Source organism: Pongo pygmaeus, chromosome 19 (genome assembly GCF_028885625.2).
Source record: "Pongo pygmaeus isolate AG05252 chromosome 19, NHGRI_mPonPyg2-v2.0_pri, whole genome shotgun sequence".
Classification (NCBI taxonomy): domain Eukaryota; kingdom Metazoa; phylum Chordata; class Mammalia; order Primates; family Hominidae; genus Pongo; species Pongo pygmaeus.
The window spans coordinates 80,988,072-81,013,361 of NC_072392.2; the positions used below are offsets into that span (position 1 = coordinate 80,988,072).

Genomic DNA, 25,290 nt, shown 5'->3' on the forward strand with positions numbered 1-25,290 from the left:
ACAAGCTCTTAGAACTTACCTTGCTCAGGGTGTGCATTGTACTATCTGCCCTTGTTGGAATCCTGCTCACCCACCAGGCTGGGAGCCCTGGAAGGCAGGCCCCGTGTGTTTTGTATTCTGGTTCCCCATTACCCGGCAGGTAAACACGCATAAATGAAGTGCTGAATGAATGAGCGATGGATGAGTACACCAATTCGCCCTGGTATCATACACCCTGGGACGTGGGGGACAGTTGAATGTATTTGCTAACATCCCCATACGTACTGGATAAATGGATGACTTCACTGATGATCCAATCATTAAAATTTTTAATAATCAAATTATAACCACTTTTGTTGTTGTTGTTGTCGAGACATGGTTTCACTCTGTCGCCCAGGCTGGAGTGCAGTGGCACAATCTCGGCTCACTGCAACCTCCTCCTCCCGGGTTCAAGCGATTCTCGTACCTCAGCTTCCCGAGTAGCTGGGATTACAGGCATATGCCACCACACCCAGCTAATTTTTGTATTTTTAATAGAGACAGGGGTTTTGCCACGTTGGCCAGGCTGGTTTCAAACTCCCAACCTCAAGTGATCCGCTTGCCTCGGCCTCCCAAAGTGCTGGGATTACAGGCATGAGCCACTGCGCCTGGCCAAATTCTAACCACTCTTACATCTCAAATACAAGTGTCTTTGGTCAAGCAGTGTTCTTATGGAGACACTAGCCCTGGAGTAGTTGGCGGTGCTGGGAGCAGGGTTCATAAGCAGAGGAAGGCCTGGGGATTAACCTTTGCCTAAAGCCTGGTCTACATCCAGGGTTTCCACCCACCTATCCACCTGGTGAGACTGGCAAGGATTCCACTTTACTGATGAGGAAACTGAGTTCAGAGAAGTTGCCCGCTCACATTTATGGGGTTATAAAGTGATAGCACCAGGATCTGGAGCCAAGACTTCATTCTGGGCTCTGCGACAACCCTGAGCCCCCGTCTTGAGAGCATGTATCATAACTGGGCTGATAATTATGATTCTCTATTAAAAAGTGGGAGTATCCACTTAAATTGTTTAGTTTTTTTCTAACTTGGCAGATAGCTTGGAAAGTTCCTGGACACCAGTTGGACTTGCCGCGAAAACCATTAATCTTGGCCTTTCAGAGAAAATCTTCAGAAGAATTTATTTGCAAGGTGAATTATGAGGATTTAGGATTTGCCCTCAAATTTCTCTTTCAGGCTGCTCTTCAAATAAATATTTCCCAATCCAAAAGAGACCACAGTTATTTTCGATGTTTGTCTCTTAACATCTGAATGCACTGCTTTTTCTTAGTTTTACAAGAACCTGTCCTCACAATAATCCACTCTATGGCTGAAAAGTCTTGTTACTCCTGCAAATCTGAACCCAGTAATGACTACCACTGCACCCAGTAATAAGTGAGGAGAATTTCAGAACACTTGGCTTTGCTTTAAAGGGCAAGATTTTGGAAGCAGGTTCACAGGACTCCATCCAGATCTATCTTCCTGGCACATAACTCAGAGGACCATGCCCAAGCTCCAGGTGAGAGCAGAGGGCAGAAGAGGGGACGCTTGCTTCCCACACATCTGGCCCTAGGGTAGGGAGCTCGTTAGGACTCCAGGTGCCAGAATCCCACAGCACAGTGGCCTCTGGATGCCCCTTCGTGTCCTGGAAAGGAGAGGCGGCTCCTCTCCAACTCAGGGTGGGGCTGGGAGAGGTCTTGAGAGCAGGCAGGCCTTGGAGGCCACTGCAGCTCCCCAAATGTCCCTGTACCTCTGCACTCGCTGGGCCTGCTAGCTGTACTGGGTCTCAAGGGTATATATACAATTCTGAACATGTAACTAAGAACATGTAACTCCACTAGGCTCATACCTCACCCTACACCAGCGTTCATGATGTGGGATTTCTCCAGGTCTTGACTCACTGTCTGAATTTTCCACGTCTTTCTGGAGATAAAGCCTATCTCTGGCTTGGTGAATGCTGTCTCACTCTTCATCTTTTTCCATTTGGCATTTTGCTTTGAAACTCAGAGTGTTGTAAAAGTATTTGTACTTGCATTTATGTTAGACAGTCTAAAAAATACAACTCTGGGCTGGGTGCTGTGGCTCATGTCTGTAATCCTAGCACTTTGGGAGGCCAAGGCGGGAGGATCACTTGAGCCCAGGAGTTCAAGACCAGCCTGGGCAACAAAGCAAGACCTCGTCTCCATAAAAAGTAAAAAAATGGCCAGGTGCGGTGGCTCATGCCTGTAACCCCAGTACTTTGGGAGGCCAAGGCGGGTGGATCACCTGAGGTCGGGAGTTCAAGACCAGCCTGACCAACATGGAGAAACCCTGTCTCTACTAAAAATACAAAATTAGCTGGGCATGGTGGCGCATGTCTGTAGTCCCAGCTACTCGGGAGGCTGAGGCAGGAGAATTGCCTGAACCCGGGAGGCGGAGGTTGCCGTGAGCCGAGGTCGTGCCATTGCACTCCGGCCTGGGCAACAAGAGCGACACTCTGTCTCAAAACAACAACAACAACAACAACAACAACAAAACAAAACAAAAACAAAAAAAGTAAAAAATTAGCCAGGCATAGTGGTGTGTGCCTGTAGTCACAGCTACTTGGGAGGCTGGGGTCAGAGGATCACTTGAGCCCAGGAGTTTGAGGTTGCAGTGACCTATGATTGCACCAGTACACTTCAGCCTAGGCAACACAGTAAGACCCCATCTCGATAATCAATCAATCAGTCAATCAATAAAATATAACTCTGATTTTTGTAAAGAAAAAAAGATGTTTTGGGAGGACAACCTTAAGACAAAGAAAACAAAGTTTCCTAGTCCCATCTCATTATCTGCTGCTCTCATGTACTAGGAATGATAATGCGATAATTAATTGAGTGGCCACAGCGGCGGGGACTGTCCTAAAGGCTGGACGTATGTTTTATCATTGAGTTCTCACAGCAATCCCAGCAGGCAGGATCTGTTTCTCCGCATTGCACAGATGAGGAAACTGAGGCACAGAGATGCTTTACTTGACCAAAGGTAGACAGCAAATAAATGGGGCCCAGATGCAAATGCAAACATTTTGACTTCAAAACACTTGCCCATAAACTGCACGCGCCACTGCATGGAGAGAGCAAGGACCACCACAAGTCACTCATCCAGAAGCAGTTTCATGGACTATACAAACTTAATTTAAATGCGTGAATTCCTTCTAACAGGATGAAGAGCAATCTGATGCCTTCTCAGTTACAAATCTGTTTGTAGAGGGCATTGATAGTTCTTATATTTTAAATAGTTGTTTTGGAGGTTCTAGATGGCAGATTACATACAAAGAAAAACCCTTTTTTGATGACATGGATTATCAGTACATAGATTTGCAGTGAGTCGAGCCATGTTCCCCAGCTATATTATTTTTTTCAGTAAAAGTCGGGTATAACACAGGAAGTTATACCAGATTCTACTTCTGTAGCCTATTAGGCAGATGTTGCAAAGGAATTTCACTGTGTTTGATGCTTCAATTTCGTACGGAATCTCAGGTCTGACATGGAAGAAGTTTTGATGACCTACTGCCAACTTTGTATCACCCCCAAAATGCTTTAGAGAAATATCTCTCTACAGAGAAAAGCAAGGAACTGTGAATTTAACTAGTGAATTGGATCAACGTGTCCAGCTAATTCAGGTACCAAATCCTATTTTTCTGTAACAGCAGAAAACTGTCATGACTGCCACCGAGCTCAACTTTTCCTGAACAGACTCAGCTAAAATCCTTGCCATGTCTCACTTCTCATTTCGCTATGCTAATTAGGGAGCCCAGAGGGTGAGTCTACACATGTAAAATGGATGGATCTTAACACATCGATGCTTTGTTTTTAGCCAGATTGCTGCACAACTGATCCCACTTCTGCAGCAACTGCCATCCATCACCAGGACTGCTCTGCCTGGGGACAGCCAGGCCACAGCCCTGGTCATGGCTGCATGGGTCTTGGATGTGGTCTAGGGCCAGAACGCAGTGATGAAGCTGGCGGTTTGTAGAGGCTTTTACTACAAGTAATATCCCTCATTTGATGAAATAGATATCTTTCTGCCAACTTGGCTCTGTCACTGAAACCTGGTGTTTTTGTCTGGTAATTCTTCAAATTTGATGTTTTAAAGAATGTTAAGTGAATTAATTCCTCCTTTTTGTCAGTGCTGTAAGTTCCATACAGGGTTTGCTCAGTCTGAAGTACATCTGTATTAATTAGACAAACTAAAGCATTGGGTGGATCTAAATGGTTCCTTTTAATGATTTTTCTCCACGATGACAAAGCACACTATACAAACCACCACCTGATTTTAGCAAGAGGGCTAAAAATTATATTGCATAAATGGAGTTGCATTATTTAAACTTAAATTCAGGCCAGGCGCGGTGGCTCACGCCTGTAATCCTAGCACTTTGGGAGGCAGAGGCAGGCGGATCCTTGAGATCAGGAGTTCGAGACCAGCCTGGCCAACATGGTGAAACCCTGTCTCTACTAAAAATACAAAAATTACCCGGAAATCGCTTGAACCGGGGAGGCGGAGGTTGCAGTGAGCTGAGATCGTGCCACTGCACTCCAGCCTGGGCAACAGAGCGAGACTCCGTCTCAACAGAAACAAACAAACAAAAACAACAACAACAAAAAACAAAAAAACCCTGAAATTCAAACTTTTGCCATTAAAAACATCCTCAATTCAATAAATTACAACTTGTACTTTGAAATATTGGTGGAATGACCTTACCTGCTCTATTTCAACCTTAAACAGCTGAATTAACAGCCTAATTCCTGTCAAAAGTCTTTAAAATGAGAAATTAACTGTGATGATACTTTCCCCTGATTAAATAAGAAGCAAGAGTTGGGGCTTTGCCTGAGAGGACATCATTTCAGAAGTCAATTTGGTTTTGACTTCGTTAAAGCAATAAAATGTGGGTGGTTAATCTGAGTGAAAGCTGCCATGTTCCAAAAATGCATGAAGACTTAACTGGATGGGTGGTTGCACCGCAGAAGCTATTTAGGATTGGAAAGTAGCTGTGATTTGGATTTTAATGAATTGCACACTATTGACGAATTCTTCAGCAGTTAGCCTGGATCCTTTCCACTCAACTTAGACCTTTCTGCCTAGTTACTCCAACTTAAACCTCAGTTCCTGGAGGAATCAAGTTTGTCTTATAGCTGTTGTCTTTGATGGAGATGACCCCGAGAGACATTAAATTTTCAGTGAATTTTAGCCCCTTTCTGGATACTATTAAATCACTTCTGCCCCAGGCAGAAGACCGGTCTTTGCTCTAAGGCAGCTAAAGAGTGACTATTTTTCCAAATTGCACAAAAGGGAGGATTTGTCAAGCACCTTTTCTCTCAGAGAGGACAAACCCAGAACAGGAAAACTTTATTACTTTCTCTCTTGGCTATAAATTATGCTATTCAGATGTATTTGAAAGCTTCTCTTTATGCTCTTGCTTGAGCCATAAAACTTGATACCTGGAGCCAAATGCCTTTATCGCCAAGAAGGGTGAAGAAGATGAAAAGGCAGCAGCTCTAGGCGGAAGCCACACAAATGACTGGGCAGAAAATGCGGGCGATGGAGAAAGTTACATTGCACAATTCATGCCTCCTTGACCTTATATTCTACTCTGAAATTAATGTTACTGTTTGCATGGGATCACTGGCCTTTCAAAACCTGAAGTAGCCATTCAGAAAACACTAGGTTTAACCAATACCATCAATTTGATTGTTGTTGTTATACTTATTTATTTATTTATTTTTGAGGCGGAGTCTTGCTCTGTTGCCCAGGCTGGAGTGCAGTGGTGCCATCTTGGCTCACTGCAACCTCCGCCTCCCGGGTTCAAGCGATTCTCCTGCCTCAGCCTCCCAAATAGCTGGGATTACAGGCGTGTGTCACCACACCTGGTTAATTTTTGTATTTTTAGTAGAGACAGGGTTTCGCCATGTTGGCCAGGCTGGTCTCAAACTCCTGACCTCAAGTGATCCACCGGCCTCAGCCTCTCAAAGTGCTGGGAATACAGGCGTGAGCCACCGCGCTCGGCTTGTTGTTGTTATTTTTAATACCGGGATTTTAGATCTGACGAATTTCAATAAGCCAGCCACTCACCTGGAGAGGGTTCACTGGGGTCCGCTGTCTCTGCTTTCCTTACAGTCATGGTACTTTTATGTTTCTGCTTGACTGATGTTTGGTCAATTGCTGGAAGTTTGGAGTCACACTTAAATGCAGATATCTTGGTAGATGATCTTGGTTCAGTTAGAGCATCCTCCTCACTAGAACTCTACCAAAAATGAAATACGTCCGAGTATCAGTGGCCAAGTAGGTCAACTTTGTTAGGCAGAGAAAACAGAAACGAGGCAAATGCAGTGACCCTCTCCAGCAATAATCCTAGAGTCTTCTGCCAGGTCAACACGCCCGTTCACCAGAGAGATTCAGATGGACTGGGCGGAGCAACTTAGAAATAATGGCAGAGTTAATGAGTCTGTTTTGTAGAACATTATGAAAGAATGCATTTTTCTGTGAGTGTGTTTTGTAGAATGTTATGAAAAGAATGCATTTCTGACCCTTAAGTAATTTGATGACCGATAAATAGCGCATGTGCTTTTAAACTTCTTATTGTTTGTTATTTGAACTACTTTGGAGATAGGCTAGAAGAAAAAATGTTCCTTATGTTAATCATATACTTGACAATGAAAAGGAAATGTAGATAGTGTGACGGCGGCAGATTAAATTAGACCTCAGTTTCAATACTCTGCGTTACTGGGTGCAACACGAGACAGACTAATCTTTTAAAAAGTCCCCTCCTTGTCACTCTTCTATAAAGAAGTCAGTATAAATCTATGCATGGACAAATCATGATTCCTGCTGTGTCAGAATATCTCAACACAGCCATGCAGACGCAATAAAAATTATCCAGGCATGGAACAGCTTTATACTTGGCCACACTTACACACACGAAAGAAGGGATGAAAACAATATAAATATCAGAAACCTGGTCTTAAAGGTGATTTAAGTACAGCCTGATGGCTTTAGGTCCTGGTGTTGGTATGACTTGCTAGGCTATCCATTCCGCGACAAATAAATCACTAGGTTCCCCCTTCCCTGACCCTGGGGGGTCGTCGGGGTGGGGGTGGGGGGGCACTAAGCTCTCTCCTCCATTGCACATTAGTCCAGTGTTGGAAAGTCCTGTGAAAATGTGGTCTTTTGCAGACATAGAATGCTAAATTAACATCCCTGGTACCTCCCCAACTGTTGCGATTTGTATTGATCTTGCTCACCGTTCTCCCTGTCAGTTGTGGCATTTTCATTTCACAGGCTCCTGACTCAGGAAAATACTCTGAGTAGCTTTGAATTATTGGGTGTGATGTAAGACAAACTAAATTCTAAAAAAGTTATCTACTTGTCAGTCTTCTGTAAAGAAGTCTACATAAATCTACAGGTGGACAGATCATTATGCTCCAAGATGATGAATCACACTTTTAAATTTAGAGTTTGGATACAGCCTTCAAACAAATAATTCTTGTTTCTCCGCACAATTTCAGAAAACAGACCACCCTCAGATAAAGGGACCAGAAAAGCACAAGACACAACAAACTGACTGTTCTCCCCTTTCCTTTTCCATTTTGCTATTTAATTGAAATCCTTGCAAATAACTCTGAAATGTCAAAGATGAAACATTAGGTCATTTCTTTTTTCCTTTTCTTTTTTTTTTTTTTTTTTTTTTTGAGACAAAGTTTCACTCTTATTGCCCAGGCTGGAGTGCAATGGTGCCATCTTGGCTCACTGCAACCTCCGCCTCTCGGGTTCAAGCAATTCTCCTGCCTCAGCCTCCCGAGTAGCTGGGATTACAGGCACCCACCATCATGCCCGGCTAATTTTTGTATTTTTAGTAGAGACGGGGTTTCATTATGTTGGCCAGGCTGGTCTCGAACTCCTAACCTTAGGTGATCAACCCGTCTCAGCCTCCCAAAGTTCTGGGATTATAGGCGTGAGCCACCGTGCCTGGCTGGAACATTAGGTCATTTCTGAACATGAGATAGGTTCTCTATTCTCAGAAAAGAAAATGTGGGCTCATTTTAAGTATGACACCTAAGAATGTCACTGTAATTGGGTCCTGGAAGTCACAGTCCTGGAATTGGGTCCCAAGAAGGGCATCAATGAATAGCGGAGAGAATTTCTTCCACAAACTGCCCAACACAATCAGCTCACTGCAGTGGGTTAAGTCAACTCCCACAGGGCCCTGCAAATCAGCCCTTTCTTTCCAGCCAGCAGAAAGGCAGGAAAAATGCCCCAGGCGAGGACGACAAACACCTGTGTCAGCAGCAGCAGCAGGTGTCCGCTCAGCTCATCTTAGCAGATCCATTTCCATTACCCCCAGCCAGGGCCGGAATTCTTGGCTTGCCCCAGGCTGTGGTGAATAGGGAGGAGACCTTTATTGGTTGAGCTGTTAAGCCATGTTTATCCTTCCTCCATCCATTCATTAAACCTCAAGCCTTTAGTGCACTGAAGAGGTGAAAGCTTGGCCAATTAAACCATCCTGTTACCTGCGGGATTGTGAGCCTACATTGTGAATACATCCTTCTCTGGTTCAATCAACCTTATTTCTAGGTAGTAATCATTAAGAGTCTAGAAACTGCAGCTAGAAGTTGGTGTTTTATCAGCTATAAACTGAAGGTACAATGGCAAGAAGTCTAATACTTACAAATGTGTTAATGGACTTTTTTCCTGCTTGCCTCATTGAGAAATCTTAAATAAATCACGTCCACCTTTTGGTCTTCATTCTGTCCTCTTATGTTCTCAGCTATTTCCATCTATCCTCTTTCTTTCTTTCTTTTTTTGGAGACAGAGTCTTGCTCTGTCACCCAGGCTGGAGTGCAGTAGCGTGATCTCGGTTCACTGCAACCTCGACCTCCCCGGTTCAAGCAATTCTCCGGCCTCAGCCTCCTGAGTAGCTGGGACTACAGGCGCATGCCACCATGCCTGGCTAATTTTTTTGTATTTTAGTAGAGACGGGGTTTCACCGTGTTGCCCAGGCTGGTCTCGAACACCTGAGCTCAGGCAAGCCGCCCGCCTTGGCCTCCTAAAGTGCTGGGATTACAGGCGTGAGCCACCGCGCCCGGCCTATCCTCTTTCATGAAAACCCATCGTATCACGCAGGGAGGATCGTCCTTGAGTGGGAGAAGTTGTAGTAAATCATCCTGGCACTAAAGTGTGGTATTTAAGGCCCTGGAGCCCAGCTCCACGGGAGTGAATCCCAGCTCTTGCACATAGTAATTGTGTGATATTGGGTTAGTTCATTTCTCTGGATCTCAGATTTCATTTGTGAACAATAGTATCCACCTTTTGGTGGTTTTGTGAGGATTACATAATATATATATGTACGCATAGCACTTAGAACAGCACCATATACCTGTAACCCAGTAAGTGCCATGCAAGTATTGGCTTTTATAATTAGCCATTAATTCATGTTCAGCCATTTATAAAATTAACTAGCTAACTACTGAACATTTACTACCTGTGGCTGAAACTAAAGTCAAAGTCCCCAATGAAAAATCCTATTGGATTTCGCCTATTCCAAAAGGGTGGTATGAATGGAGTCGTGGGTTAGTTCCACACCGGACTCTTGATTTCTTCTCCAGGGAATATAATCTATGATAGTATGACAATCTTATAAATGGCCAGTTGAAATTTATCTAGTTTTAAGAAAATATCGTGCAATGGTTTTTCAGACAGTAAAGCTCTAATGGCAAATATTTGACAACATTAGAGATAATCAAACAATAATAATTAAAATTTTAATTTTAAAGTTGATTTTTAAATTGCATCTTTTCCTCTTGTAATTTTGAAAAATAATTACAATTTTCATTCCTTCCTCATGTGTCCCCAAGTTGAAATGTCACTTGGAGGTGGAGGCAACAGCACACTGCTATTCCTTTGGGGGACGAAAGCCAGCTCTATCTTTAAAAATCAAAGCCCACGACATTAAAAACAAACAAACAAACAAAAAAAACAAAACCCAACCTATGTGACACTTAAGTATACTTCACATTCTCTACTGAGAATTTGATGAAAGTTCTAACAAAGCCGTGTTAACTAAAATAAGTTGACGAAATCAGTATTTTCTTGAGAATCATCATTTTTGTACTTAAGGTTTTCCAAAGATCCCGAACTTGCTCTACTGGCCTCATGCCTAATAAAGTAGAGTTATCACTCTGCCCAGGGCTAGGCGCTTTCAAAAGTTCACAGAAAGGCCCACACTGAGGAGAGAAGGAACTTAACTGGGTAAGTAGCATTGGGCAGTGAGGTAATGACATCATGGTTCAAGTAGACGTCCTGGAAGGTGAAAACGCATGGGTTGGGAAGGGGGATGAATCTCCTCGGAAATGTGAGAATGATTCGATTCTTAACAACTAGGACCTAACAATATGGTGTCTGAAATGATAAGGCGACAGTGAACAGAGATGACCCGAAGAGGAAGGAGACTAAGGCAGTTGGGGACAGAAAAGACTTCAAGTTATTTTCCAACTATTGCCTGATGGCTCCTTTCCAAGAACCGGGAAAATGGTTCTTAACTGATATGCCACTTCCTTCCCTCCCTGAGAGGTGCTACTGAATTCTGATTGATGTGTACCGAACCCATCTTTGCTGTGAGTCACGTGATGGAGGCTGAGCTGAGTGGATCTATGATATAGTGCAGGGCACAGCTTGCTGTGGATGGGAGGGAAAAGGCAAAGAGTAGTGTCAAGCTGGCGCCAAACTGTGTTGAGTACATTTGAAATGAACTTGGTCTCGTGAGATTATAAAAGAGTATGATCAAGGCAGTGAACCTCAACCTTTAAACAGTGACAACGTGGGAAGGTCGATCAAGGGACTGTGTGTGCCACCTTCAGAGCACTGTCCCCAAAGCCCACACTCAAATTGTGCCTCAAACACAAAAGGGAACTGAGGGCAGCTTGTATAAATAGCATTCTAGATAGGACGGTTACCTTTACGTAGTCATGACATATAAAATATGTTCTGCACAAAGTGCTGTGGTAGCACAAAGCAGGCAAAACTTTCTCTTGTCTAGAAAAAAACTCTTACAGCAGCAAAATCCCTCCCGTGTGTTCAGGACAATTTTGAGTGTGCCAGAATTGTACTTCTGACAATAAAGCTTCGGACAATAAAGAATGAGGATCAGTAGGCTTTTGGGTCTTTCTGGACTCAGGCACCACCCACCTGAATCAAACTGCTGCTAACTCTCATCTGTCTCCCCATCTGAAGACGTGGCTGCCAGGTGGAGCTGGGTAAGACTAGGCACTACATGCCCTCGGTCTCCATTTTGCCTGAAGATGCTTTTTGGAGGCCGGGCGCTGTGGTTCACGCTTGTAGTCCCAGCACTTTGGGAGGCCAAGGCAGGCGGATCACTTGAGGCCAGGAGTTCGAGACCAGCCTGGCCAACATGGTGAAGCCCAATCTCCACTGAAAATACAAAAAAAATTAGCCAGGCTTAATGGCGTGCGCCTGTAATTCCAGCTACTTGGGAAGCTGAGGCACGAGAATTGCTTGAACCTGGGAAGCGGAGGTTGTAGTGAGCTGAGATTGTGCCACTGCACTCCAGCCTGGGCAACAGAGCAGGACTCTGTCTCAAAAAAAAAAAAAAAAAGATGCCTTTTGGAGTCAGCTGGGCTGCCAGATTGCCTAAATATCACAGGCACCTGTCTACCATCGAGTTCCACAGAGAACACCCTCCTGTCTACAGTCTTCTCTCGGATTTTCAGTCCAACAAGTTGAAATGACCCAGCCTGCGGCCCTGGCTGGAGAGTGGCCTCGGTGATTTAAGTCTTCATAACATTCCATCACTACGGGGGTGCCCTCTGAAGGAGACGCATGTGGGTCTACTTGCTTTGCGATTACTATTCAGCCCACTATGGAATGGCCAGAGTGAAACTTCGCACTGCAAGTTACTGACGTGGCAAGCAGGATGTGCTAGGTACTTCTTATGATGCCAGGCAATCCTTTGTGTGCTGCAGAAATCACCATTCAGTTTACATGGTTGGTGACCACACATTTTCCCCCGCTTCCAAATACTAGTGACACCTGTGTATAGCATTATCTGGCTGTAGCAGGAGCAGGGTTCTGTGTGGTGTGAAGATGAAAAGGAAGCAGTATGTGGCCAGGAAATTGATAGATTTAAAAAACTGGAATGCAGCCGGGCATGGCAGCTCATGCCTGTAATCCCAGCACGGTGGGAGGCTGAGGCACTTGAGCCCAGGAGTTTGAGACCAGCCTGGGCAACATAGTGAGACCTTGTCTCTGCAAAAAATAAAAAAAATTAGCCAGGCGTGGTGGTGTGCACTTGTATTCCCAGCTACTCAGGAGGCTGAGGCGGGAGGATTGCCCAAGCCTGGGAGGTTGAGGCTGCAGTGAGCTGTGATTGTGCCACTGCACTCCAGCCTGGGGGACAGAGCAAGACCCTGTCTCAAAATAAATAAATAAATAAATAATTGGGGCCGGGCACAGTGGCTCACGCCTGTAATCCCAGCACTTTGGGAGACTGAGGCAGGCAGATCACCTGAGGTCGGGAGTTCAAGACCAGCCCGACCAACATGGAGAAACCCTGTCTCTACTAAAAATACAAAATTAGCCGAGCATGGTGGTGCATGCCTGTAATCCCAGCTACTCCGGAGGCTGAGGCAGGAGAATCACTTGTACCTGGGAGGTGGAGGTTGCAGTGAGCTGAGATAGCACCATTGCATTCCAGCCTGGGCAACAAGAGCAAAACTCCGTCTCAAAAAAAAAGAAAAAAAGAACGCTAAAATGCGGTGTTTAATAGCACACTGAGATTGCCCTTGATGTAGGTGTCTTTCAGATATGGTTTTGCTACAATGTGTTTCCCCTTCATCCTTTATTTGAATTCATATTCTTTTAGCTGAGAGGAGCATCTGAGCAACACCAGGGCGCTTGGCCATCAAATGGAGATCATCGATGAAAATGCTTCCTACTCAGAATAACAGGTCATTAAACATGGAAGTCAATTGAGATGTATCATGTGCACCTATTATGTCTTTAACACCGTGCTAGGCTCTGTGAAGGATACAGAAATAAGCTGACAATGAGAGAGGTAAGATTAATGCCTTACCAGCAAAATGGAAAACAATGTTTAATCAAGGGATACGTTGTGTTGCACCCATTCTAAATGTCATGGAAAACCCCTGGGAAAAGGTGAAAGGTCAAGGGAAGGTGGTGGTGTGTGCGGGGACTTGAAGAATGGGTGGGGTCTGGCTAGGCTGGAGGCAGCACATGAGCTGCAGGATGGATGGAGTGAAAAGAGCAGGCGTGATTCTAGGACAGCCAGGCAGGTGGCTTGAGCATGGGGTGAGGAGGAGGGTGTGGGCCAGATTGTGGGGAGCCCTGAGATTCAAGCAAATGTGATAGAGAGTGGGGTCCCACTGAAGGTTTCTGAGTAGAAGAATGCTTAAAGTAGTATTTACGATTTAGCTATATGTTTCTTTTAGAGAGAGAAAATAAAACATCCTGCAAATTTGCCAGTGAAATAATCTCTTTGTGGTTTCAATGGTTTATTTTTGTAAAGCATAATTCTTTTCTTTATTACAAAAGAAATGCATGCTCAGAATGGAAAAACAAAGACAAGCATAAAGGTATTTAAAACATTCAAAAACCAATTAACCTTGAAATAAAAGCTTTGAATTGGTTGGTCTGTATTTTTTTTTTTTTTTTTTTTTTTGAGATGGAGTCTTGCTCTGTCGCCCAGGCTGGAGTGCAGTGGCATGATCTCGGCTCACTGCAACCTCCATCTCCCAGGTTCAAGTGATTCTCCTGCCTCAGCCTCCCAAGTAGCTGGGATTAGAGGCATGCACCACCACGCCTGGCTAATTTTTGTATTTTTAGTAGAGATGGAGTATCGCCATGTTGGCCAGACTCGTCTTGAACTCCTGACCTCAAGTGATCTGCCTGCCTCTGCCTCCCAAAGTGCTGGGATTACAGGTGTGAGCCACCTGTAATGCCTGGCCCTGTATTCTTTTAGACACTTTTTAATGACTGATGGAGACTACTACCTTTCTACCAAAATCCTTTCTAAATTGCTAAGAGTTGAAGTCGGGATGTGTGGTTGCCCATCTTGAACTGAATCGTTCAGCCCCTGCACCTACTTGCCCCACTGCAACTCAGGAGAAAGGTCTCACCCAGGGGAGTATGAGCAGAAGCAATGTGTGCAGCCTCCACAGAGAAAATCTCTGGCCCTGCACCTCTGCCTATCACCTTCCTGTGAGCCGGAGAGCAACAACTTTGAAAGTCACATGTTGAAGACGGCAGAACCAGCATCAGCCTGAGTCCCTGAAAGTCTGAGAAGTGCTGCCTGCTGACCTGCACATCTCACCAGGACTGTCACATGTGCAAAAGATACACTTTTATCTTGTTGACTGAGCCACTGCATTCTTGGTCCCTTTTTTACAGCAGCTAACATTACCCTAACCTAGAATTGTACCATTCATATGGGCCAGGTGCGGTGGCTCATGCCTGTAATCCCAGCACTTTGGGAAGCAGAGGTGGGTGGCTCATGAGGTCAGGAGTTCGAGACCAGCCTGGCCAACATGGTGAAAGCCTGTCTTTACTAAAGATACCAAAAATTAGCCGAGCATGGTGGCATGGGCACCTGTAGTCCCAGCTACTTGGGAGGCTGAGGCAGGAGAATCGCTTGAACCTGGGAGGCAGAGGTCGCTTGAACCTGGGAGGCAGAGGTTGCAGTGAGCCAAGATCATGCCATTGCACTCCAGTCTGGGCGACAGGGCAAAACTCCGTCTCAAAAAAAAAAAAAAAAAGAATTGTACCATGTATACTGTTTTACTTAACAATACATTGCAGCAATAGATACCTTTCTAGAACTGTTTTCAACTTTATTTTGAAAAGTTTCAAATCTACGGAGAAATTGAAAGAATAGTACAAATCACACCCTTTATTCTTTACCTTGGCAATTTGCTTTCTCTTTTTATATATAGTCTTTTTCTGAACATTTTCAAAGTGACCACACTTCAAGATACTTTACCCCTAAATACTTCAACGGGCACCTCCTATCAAAACAGACATTCTCCTGCAATGCCACAATACCATTATTTTACCTAAGAAAATTTGATCATTCCATCATATTTTCTAATACGCAGAGCAGATTCCAACCCAATTGTCCCCAAGATGTCTTTTTGGGTATACATTTGATCAATGATTCAGTCAAGGCACAATGTCTCTTTAGTCTTTTAATCTAGAACAATTCTCTGGTCTTTTTGGCTTTTTAATGATTTTTCCCATTTTGAAGCAATCCAGCCAGCTGTCTCATAGAATGTCTTACGTTCTAAATTTGATTGCTCCTCATAATAAAATTCAGTTCAATTGTTTTGGGTGTGATTATTTTATAGGTGGTGTGGTGTCCTTCTTTATAATATCCTATCAGCAGGTGCCTTGTTAGGTTGTCCCAACATTGGTAAATGCTGTGTTTGATCTATAGGATAAGGTGGTGACCACCAGATTTCTCCAATGTAAAGGTACATTTTTTCCCTTTGTAACTAGCAGGTAATCTGTGGGATGATTCTTTGGCACTGATTGAATAGCCTGTCCCTAAGTAGTATTTTACCCAGTGATTTTAGCATGTTTCAATGTGCTTTGCCTATATTGATAATTACGTTGGGGTAGCAAAATTGATGATTTTCTAATCCTACATTTCTTTGTTTGTTTGTTTGTTTGAGACAGTCTCGCTCTGTCACCTAGGCTGAAGTACAGTGGTGTGATTTCGGCTTACTGTAACCTCCGCCCCGCAGGTTCAATTCTTGTGCCTCAATCTTCTGAGTAGCAGGTACTACAAGTGCATGCCTCCATGCCTGGCTAATTTTTGTATTTTTAGTAGAGACAGGGTTTCACCATGTTAGGCAGGCTGGTCTCGAACTCCTGAGCTCAAGTGATCTCCCCACCTCGGCCTCCCAAAGTGCTGGGATTGTAGGCGTCAGCCACCGCGCCCAGCCTAATTCCACATTCCTTTTACAATTATTAGCTAGCATTCTTCTCTAAAGAAGTATTTTCTTCCCCTTCTCCTTTCTCTTTTTTCTTTTTATTATCATTGCATTCTCAAGAATATGTTTTATTCAATTTTTTTTGTTCCTCAAATTGTGCCAAAAATGGTGAGTGGCAGTTCATTCAAGTTGGCTTTTAAAAAATTTTTTCAACGTTTGTTTTAGATACAGGGGGTACATATGCAGGTTTGTTACATGGGTATATTGCACCAGGTCGTGAGCATAGTACCCAATAGATAGTTTTTCAATCCACATTCCCCTCCTTAGTGCACTTAGTAGTCCACAGTATCTGTTGTTCCCTTGTTTATATCCATGTGTGCTCAATATTTAGCTCCCACTTATAAGTGAGAACGTGTAGTATTTGGGTTTTTGTTCCTGCGTTAATTCCCTTAGGACTATGGCCTCCAGCTCCATCCATATTGCTCCAAAGAACATGGTTTCTTTCTTTTTTATGACTGTGTAGTATTCCATAGTGTATATGTACTACATCTTCTTTATCCAATCCACCATTGATAGGCACCTACATTGATTCCATGTCTTTGCTATTGTGAACAGCATGGCAATAAACATACATATGCATGTGTCTTTTTGGTATAATGATCTATTTTCCTCTGGGTATATACCCAGTAATGGAATTGTTGGGTTGAATGGAAGCTTTGTTTTAAGTAATTAGAGAAATCTCTAAACTGCTTTCCACAGTGGCCAAACTAATTTACATTCCCAGCAACAGTATGTAAGTGTTCCCTATTCTCCATAGCCTTGCCAACATCTATTGTATTTTGACTTTTTTTTTTTTTTGAGACAGAGTCCTGCTCTGTCGCTCAGGCTGGAGTGCAGTGCACGATCTCGACTCACTGAAACCTTGGCCTGCTGGATTCAAACGATTCTCATGCCTCAGCCTCCTGAGTAGCTGGGATTACAGGCGTGCACCACCACACCTAGCTAATTTTTGTATTTTTAGTAGAGACGGGGTTTCACTATGTTGGTCAGGCTGGTCTCAAACTCCTGACCTCAGGTCATCCACCTGCCTTGGCCTCCCAAAGTGCTGGGATTACAGGTGTGAGCCACTGCACCTGGTCTGTATTTTGACTTTTTTTTTTTTTTTTTTTTTTTGAGACAGAGTCTTACTCTGTCTACCAGGCTAGAGTGCAATGGCATGATCTTGGCTCACTGCAACCTCTGCCTCCCAGGTTCAAGTGATTCTCCTGCCTCAGCCTGCCTAGTAGCTGGGACTACAGGCGCCCGCCACCATGCCTGGCTAATTTTTTGTATTTTTAGTAGAGACGAGGTTTCATCGTGTTAGCCAGGATGGTCTCGATCTCCTGACCTCGTGATCCACCCGCCTCAGCCTCCCAAAGTGCTGGGATTACAGGCACAAGCCACCACCCCCAGCCTGCTTGTCAATATCTCTCTATCTGTGTTATAGAAAATGGGATCTGGGAGCAGGAGTGTGAGTGTGAAGACAGGTTAGGAGGCCACTGCAGTAACTCAATGAGATGATGGCAGACAAGATGATCCAGATGGATTCAAAGGTATTGAGGAAGTGAAATGGAAAATTCGACTTGGTGACAAATTCAGTGCAGGGGGAGATGGAGAGCAAATGTCTGATTCTGATGCATAATATGGTTTGGCTCTGTCCCCACCCAAATCTCATCTTGAATTGTAGCTCCCACAATTCCCATGTGTCATGGGAGGGACCCGGTGGGAGGTAATTAAATCATGGGGGTGGGTCTTTCCTGTGTTGTTCTTGTGATAGTGAATAAGTCTCATGAGATCTGATGGTTTTATAAAGGGGAGTTTCCCTGCACAAGTTCTCTCTTTGTCTGTCGTCATGTAAGATGTGCCTTTCGCCTTCTGCCATGATTGTGAGGCCTCCCCAGCCATGTGGAACTGTGAGTCCATTAAACCTCTTTTTCTTTATGAATTACCCAGTCTTGGGTATGTCTTTATTGGCAATGTGAAAATGGACTAATTACAATGCACAAAAAGAAGAAGGAAGGGCCACACTGGGACCTCTAGCATGGGCCTGTTGGGCTTGAGGTGTCTTTTGAAACGCCTGAGTGAGACAGTGAGTAAACAGCTGAATATTCTGATTTGGGGATCAAGGTGAGGTCTGGGTGGGAAATGCAGGCCTGGGAGTCATTGGCAGTTGACATCTTGACTTTGGCTGCTAAAATGTTCAAGAAGCAGAGTTTCTTGGGGGCAGGGCATTCGCTTGCATGGGAAAAAAATTACATCTTTATTTTCTCCAACCTCTAATGAAATCTAAGCATATTTTTCATCTATGAATGCAGGCAACAAGCCACAGCAGCATTAGCAGGACCTGTGATCTTTGTCACCATTAGAAATCACAGATATTTTCACATCTCATTAAATTGGTTACAGATGTCTCAAAATACCCTTTACACCCATTGCTTGTTATTTAATGTGCTAATAAAGAAGCATGTATATTACTCAATCACAACTTTCTAAAAATATTTTGATGACTATTTCAATAAAAGTGGGTTCCTTTGAAAGCCCATGTATCTCATTTTATGTTTTTGAAAATATTATTCTGAGAAGGAGATCTAGGGAGTTCACCATGTGGCCAAAGAGGTTTGCAGCACAAAAATGAGATAGAACATCAAGGAAGAGATGAGAAGAGAGCCCAGCCTCGAGGAATCCCAGGGTTCAGAGCCTGGGTGGAGGAGGATGAGAAGTGGAGAATGAGAAACCGCCCCTGGAGACAAGGGGAAACTAGGAGGAGCAGGTGGCTTTGCAGAAGCTCAGAAGGACAGTGTGTCCAGGAGGGGCTGGTGGCCAAGCAAATGGACAGCCGCGGTGAGGTCAAGCACAGTGAGGACAGAAAGAGACCCGCTGCGTGCAGAGACGGGGAAGTCATTTGCTGAAGAGCCATTTCTGTGGAATGATGAGCATGGAAGCCAGATTGGAGTGGGCTGAGGAGTGAGTAGGAGGTGGGGAAATGGAGTCAGTCAGTGTAAATAATTCTTTTTAGAACTTTGGCTGTGAAGGGGAAGAAATAAGTGGAGGGGGATGTGGGATAAGGAAGGGCTGTTCTGTTCTTTTTTGCCGAGAGATCTCAGATCACGATTAAATGTGGATGGGAAGGCTCTGGCACAGAGCAGGGGATCCAGATGGGAAAGGGATGAGCCCCAGGCTCACGGGATCCCAGGCACAGGTGGAGAGGGCGGTGATGGTGGGAGACAGGGGCTGGAGTAACAGTAAGCTCAGGAAGTTTCCAGCTGAGGGACACTATGGCGTGAGGTGGAAAAGAGGAGGGTGTGAAGATTAGGGAGAAGGAAGACGGTTTGAGGAGGAAGACAGCGTCGAGCAGAGAAGAGGGGCAGCACTGAGGAATTCCAGAGGCTGTGGACTTTCAGCGGCATCACTTTTGAAAGTTGAGTGACTTTTCTCCAGCAGTGGCTGGTGGCCTGGATATGAGGTAGAAGATGATGGATGGGTGGGATTTCACCAGACAAGTGTAAAAGAAGACAAAAGGACAAGAGAATTATTAAGAATTATCAAGCACACGACCTAGGCTGTGTAGGGAGGACACGACAGTGTGGAGGGGACAATCACAGGGCAAAGAAAGAGGAATCCACAGGCGAGAGGTTCCCCAGAGGTGGAGGAAGTGTCACTGCGGAAATGGTTAAACAGCAGAGCCGGAAGGTCTGGAGACCTGTGATGATCCAGCGATTTTGGAGATGAAATTATTTTGGGTGATGACGCCACCTGGGATGTGCTATTGGGGATGGGGGTGGCAGAGTGGGACGGAGGAGGGCACTTGAGGAACTCGAGATCTGAGATGCCAGGATGTGGCTGGCTTAGCCTGGAGGATGCTGGAGTCAAGGATTGTGGCGGGAGATCAGGAGATGTTGTGGGAACAGAGACTGAACTGCCTGCCAAAGTCTGCACTGCCAGGGGACTAACAGTGGCAGGAATGACAAAGGGGAGAGGATGGTAGAATGAAACAGCACAAGCCTCGGTGGACGGTGTTTCCACCAGAGCCTGGTGGGCAGTGGTCTGGAGCAGCAGCGGGAGTAGGACAGCCTCAAGGAAAAGCCAGCTTCACTGCGGCAGGGAGGGGAGGGAGCTCTGAGAAGGAGTCTGAGGTGCATTTCCTGCGCTGAAGGGAGGATGCACCGCTCACCATTTCCCAGACCTGCCCCTCCTTGACTCAGGGTCTTCCTTCCTCCTGTAACGTCCTCTCTACCACAGCTCCCCAGCCCCACCTCCAGATTCCCAAATCTTGTCGGTGACTTAAGATCCAGCTTAAAAATCTGCATCCTCAAAGGCTGGGCGTGGTGGCTCACGCCTGTAATCTCAGCACTTTGGGAGGCTGAGGTGGATGGGTCACGAGGTCAGGAGTTCAAGACCAGCCTGGCCAAGATGGTGAAATCCTGCCTCTACTAAAAATACAAAAATTAGCCGGGTGTGGTAGCTTGTGCCTGTAATCCCAGCTACTCGGGAGCCTGAGGCAAGAGAATCACTTGAACCTGGGAGGCGGAGGTTGCAGTGAGCTGAGATCTTGCCACTGCACTCTACCTGGGCAACAGAGCAAGACTCCCATCTCCACAAAAAAGAAAAAACAAAAACAAACAAAAAAACTGCATCCTCTATGAAGCTTTCCCAGGTCTCCCCCTGGTCTTTTTTTTTTTTGAGATGAAGTCTCGCTCTCTCGCCCAGGCTGGAGTGCAATGGTGTGATCTCCACTCACTGCAACCTCTGCCTCTTGGGTTCAGGCAATTCTCCTGCTTTAGCCTCCCGAGTAGCTGGGATTACAGGCACCCACCACCATGCCCAGCTTATTTTTGTATTTTTAGTAGAGACGGGGTTTCACCGTGTTGCCCAGGCTGGTCTTGAACTCCCGACCTCAGGTGATCAGCCCACCTGGGTCTCCCAAAGTCCTGGGATTACAGGCAGAAGCCCGGCCCCCATAGCCTTTTTATTATGCTCATCAGACACTGTTTTGAACTACAGACATTTGTATATGCCTTAGTTTACCAACACTGTCAGCCATCCGAGGGGGGGGCGTGGCTTATTCATTACCCAACACGGTGTCTTGTACACAAGTGACTTTAGTTTCCTTATTTTTTATTTTTAAATTTTTAAAATTTTATTTTATTTTTAATTGACAATAATTGTATTATAATTTCTGAATGAATAAAGCAATATAAAAACAAAATAAAAGAGTTTTAGGATGAAATGCTGTATGCTATAAAATATATGGAATGCAGGTATGAACCTGACTAATTTTATCTCGCAATTTAAAATTTTTTAAATTTTGATATTTGAATTTTAAACGTCTTTTCAATTATTTATTTATTTATTTAGAGACAGGATCTCATTCTGTCTCCCAGGCTAGAGTGCAGTGGTGTGATCATAGCTGAGTGCAGTGGTATGATCATAGCTGAGTGCACTGGTGTGATCATAGCTGAGTGCAGTGGTGTGATCATAGCTCACTGCAGCCTTGAACTCCTGGGCTCAAGTGATCCTCCCACCTCAGCCTTCCAAGTAGCTGGAATTACAGGCTAATTTTTAAATTTTTTGTAGTGATGAGGTCTTGCTATGTTGCCCAGACTGGTCTTGAACTCCTGGGCTCAAGTGATCTTCCCAACTTAGCCTCCCAAAGTGCTGGGATTATAGGCATGAGTCACTGCGCTGGCCTTTAAATGGTTTTTAATAAGTACTTTGGTTTTAAAAACTGGAAACATTTTTCAAAATAGAGAATTTAAAGAAAATGTAGTAAACAAACACATAGCGCTACTTACAAAGGAAAAAAAGACATTTTATTATAATCTCCTCTCACACAATGTCTGAGCTGCTAAGACCAATCAACACAGGGAACCCTTTGGGTCAGAGGTCACCAATCCTCTGCACCAACAATTCACTGAGCTGGGATAACAATTGGTGCTTCTATCAACCCGGCCACATGGCAGGATCACCCTGGTGCAAGGACGAGGCTGTCTTACTTATGTGTCGAAAAAGGCAGGACAACTTTCTGGAAGCATTCGCAATTCAAACGGACAGTTCTCCCATTTTAATGTCATGCCCTATTTTAAAATTACCTAGAGGAACTCAGACGAGGCACAGAAACGAAGGAGAAATTAAGCGCTGCTGGCTTTGCCCAAGATAGCTAGTACTTGTTTGCTCCATTAATGCTGCTGAAGATCTCCAGCACCCTGGTCTGCCTACAGAGGGGTTTGCACACCAGTATTCCAATTACTCTATAACCTAATCATAAAAGAAATAGCCAGTTCAGTCTGGTGAGTTATCTGGCGGAATCTTCAACCACAACAAGATGACCTCCCTTATAATGTACAAGTGAGTCCTGGGTCAACTTCAGGCTGTTCTGAGTTTCCTCCGTCTACTCAGAGCTGCAATCCTGCCATTCTTATGCCTTTGCATCCGTGCCTACCCGTGACCAAAGGAACCTGGTGTTTTAAAGAAGCCATCTGTCCCTCTGTAGAGTGGTATGCCAGGAAAAGAATGCTTTATTTAGCTGGCTACTCTGGTCACCACTTGTTCCGGGGTTTCAAGAGGGTCCGATCATAACGGACTAATCTTCTAGCCCAAATGGCCACTGCAGATTGGCAGCCTTACCAAACCATTCTCCCGTCAATCATTTCCAGCCAGGTCACGGAGCATTCTCCACTCCAAGTCACATTATCCCCTTTCTTCTCTTGCCCAGGGTAAGGATCCCTATTCTGGCTATTACGGCGATATGGTTACAACTTTTGATAGGTGCACACTCCTAAAACATTCTTGCAATCAAGGTAAGAGGTGGAGCTCAGACAATGGACCAAACTGAGGACTAGATAAAACGGAGATGGGCTGGAAGCAGCTTTCCATAAGACTTGCCCACCAATGTGCCATGTCAGTTTACCATTGCCATGGCAACACCTGGGAGTTACCACTCCTTTACATGGCAATGACCTAACGACCCAGAAGTTACCACCCTTTTCCTAGAAATTTCTGCATAATCCGCATGCTATTAAAAGTAGGTATAGCCTGGGCGAAGTGGCTCATGCCTGTAATCCTAGCACTTTGGGAGGCCAAGGTGGGCAGATCACCTGAGCTCAGGAGTTTGAGGCCAGCCTGAGCAACATGGTGAAACCCCATCTCTACTAAAAATACAAAAAATTAGCCAGGCATGTTGGTGGGTGCCTGTAATCCCAGATATTTGGGAGGCTGAGGCACGAGAATCACTCAAACCTGAATCACTTGCAGTGAGCCGAGATCCTGCCACTGCACTCCAGCCTGGGTAACAAAGTGAGACTCCATCTCAAAAAAAAAAAAAAAGTAGGTATAAATATGACTTGAGAATGACCCTGAGCTGCCACTTTGGGCACAATGCCTATAGGGTAGTCCTACTCCACAAGGAGCAGTCCGTCTGCTGCTGCTGTGCACCACCACTTCAATAAAAATTGCTGCCTAACACCACCGGCTCCCCCTTGAATACTTTCCTGGGCAAAGCCAACAACCCTCCTGGGCTAAGTCCCAAGGTTGGGGCTCACCTGCCCTGCATCACAACTGTCAGTCATCAAATATGCATGGGGCTCTTATTATGTGCTAGGCATTGGAAATATAACCACAAACAGTGCCTCCTCTTTTGACTAGCTCCCAGCCTAAGGAAGGAGGCAGACAGAAAGATGTACCCCATGGTGGGCATGAGCCCAGAGGGTGTTCTAAGAATACAAAGAAAGGATGAGCAAAACCACTTGACCCCCAGGAGAAGCTCCAGAAACTTTTTTCAGAGGAGGTGCCCTCAGAGTTGAGGGTGCACAGAGGCTGGTCAGATGAACTCGGGAGGTAGGCAGGGGTCAGGCACACAAGGGCCTTGGGTACCTTGCAAAGGTGTCTGAATTTGATCCCAAAGACAATGGGAAACCACTGAAGAATGTTTAATAAAGGAATGTTATGATCCAATTTGATCCTAGAGGGGATCTATCTCTCTCTCTTATAGCAGCCTGGAAGACTGCCTGTAAGGGGAAAGGTAAAGACAAAATCATTAGGGAAATGACAATAATCCAGACAAATCCCAGCACTTTGGGAGGCTGAGGCGGGTGGATCACCTGAGGTCAGGAGTTCAAGACCAGCCTGGCTAATATGGTGAAACTCTGTCTTTACTAAAAATACAAAATTAGCCGGGCATCATGGCGCACGCCTGTAGTCCCAGCTACTCGTGAGGGTGAGGATCACGCCACTGCACTCCAGCCTGGGTGAGAGAACAGGACTCTGTCGCAAAAAAAAAAAAAAAAAAATCCAGACAAGAAAAGAGAGGGCCCTACAAAGGCAGGTAAAAGTGGACAGATTCGAGGGAGAGGAGAGGAGACAGTCAGGCTTCAGTGTTTGATTGCTGGAAGTAGGAGGAGGAGCAGAAGAAAGAGGAGGCAGAGTCTAAGATAATTTCCAGGATTCTGGCTTAGGCAGAAATAAGAACTTCAGGAAGAGGAAGCAATTTGAGGGGAGATGATGATGTATTCAGCACCGTGAGCCTGAGGGGCTTGTGGGACCTGCCACGGTGAACAGAGCAACAGCTAAAATGGAAAACAAACTCAAAGGAAAATTCCCACAGATCCGCACTTGTCAAACCGTGGGCTGCACATTCTCTCTCTCCGTGACGTGCATTTCAGGCTCCAGATGCTGTGTGCAAGGCTGCGTTCTTACCCAGTGCACCTCGAGGGCGCAGAATCTGAGCTAGAGTCAAGAGGGCGGCTGTGAAGAACACCACGCCAGGTGTTAAGGGTGACTCACAGCCTCCCAGGGTGGGGCCCCCTGGCAGCTAGAACCAGCGTGTGCATGCGCGACCTGCCTCATCAGCACACAGGCCTGGGGCCAGAAAGAAGAGAGGCCCGACCCACAAGGAATCTGACAGTGGGCAAGCAGAAATTAGAGAAAATTAAAAGCATGACTCATGGAACGCATATGCCACATCCTAAGCCGTGGCTGCTTTCATGACACCGTGAAGGGTGTCAGTGGGTTGACATTGACAGACTAATGGGAGGACGTCTCCCCAAGAGCCGTTTGAAAGTGGAGAAGCTGAAGGTTTCATGGACACGATAGGATGAATCAATAGGGAATGAAAGGAGTCATGCAGATATACCCAGGTCATAGAAAAACAAAAAATGCAAATCGAGCCAGCCTCCACGGACAGCTGAGTCACCCGAGAGCTAATATTTGCTAGGAGCCGCAGTATGCAAAGCATTGTGCTATGGATTATGCAGGGCTGGATTCTGGGAAACAA

At 45.1% G+C, this 25,290-nt stretch overlaps 1 protein-coding gene and 1 long non-coding RNA gene across 12 annotated transcripts in view; one reads left to right on the top strand and one right to left on the bottom strand.

Moving 5' to 3' along the window:
• The window catches only part of MARCHF10 (membrane associated ring-CH-type finger 10), a 107,951-nt gene that overhangs the window by 52,920 nt on the left and 29,741 nt on the right, over window positions 1–25,290 (bottom strand). For all 11 annotated transcript variants that reach the window (XM_054458922.2, XM_054458921.2, XM_054458920.2 and 8 more), the window contains one exon: window positions 6,097–6,268. In XM_054458922.2, the coding sequence (XP_054314897.2) occupies window positions 6,097–6,268 (172 nt within the window). The remainder of the gene's footprint in view (window positions 1–6,096; window positions 6,269–25,290) is intronic.
• The window catches only part of LOC129017929 (uncharacterized), an 84,534-nt gene that overhangs the window by 48,180 nt on the left and 11,064 nt on the right, over window positions 1–25,290 (top strand). The window contains exon 4 of the long non-coding RNA XR_008495164.1: window positions 12,899–13,090. This is a non-coding gene — a long non-coding RNA (uncharacterized LOC129017929). The remainder of the gene's footprint in view (window positions 1–12,898; window positions 13,091–25,290) is intronic.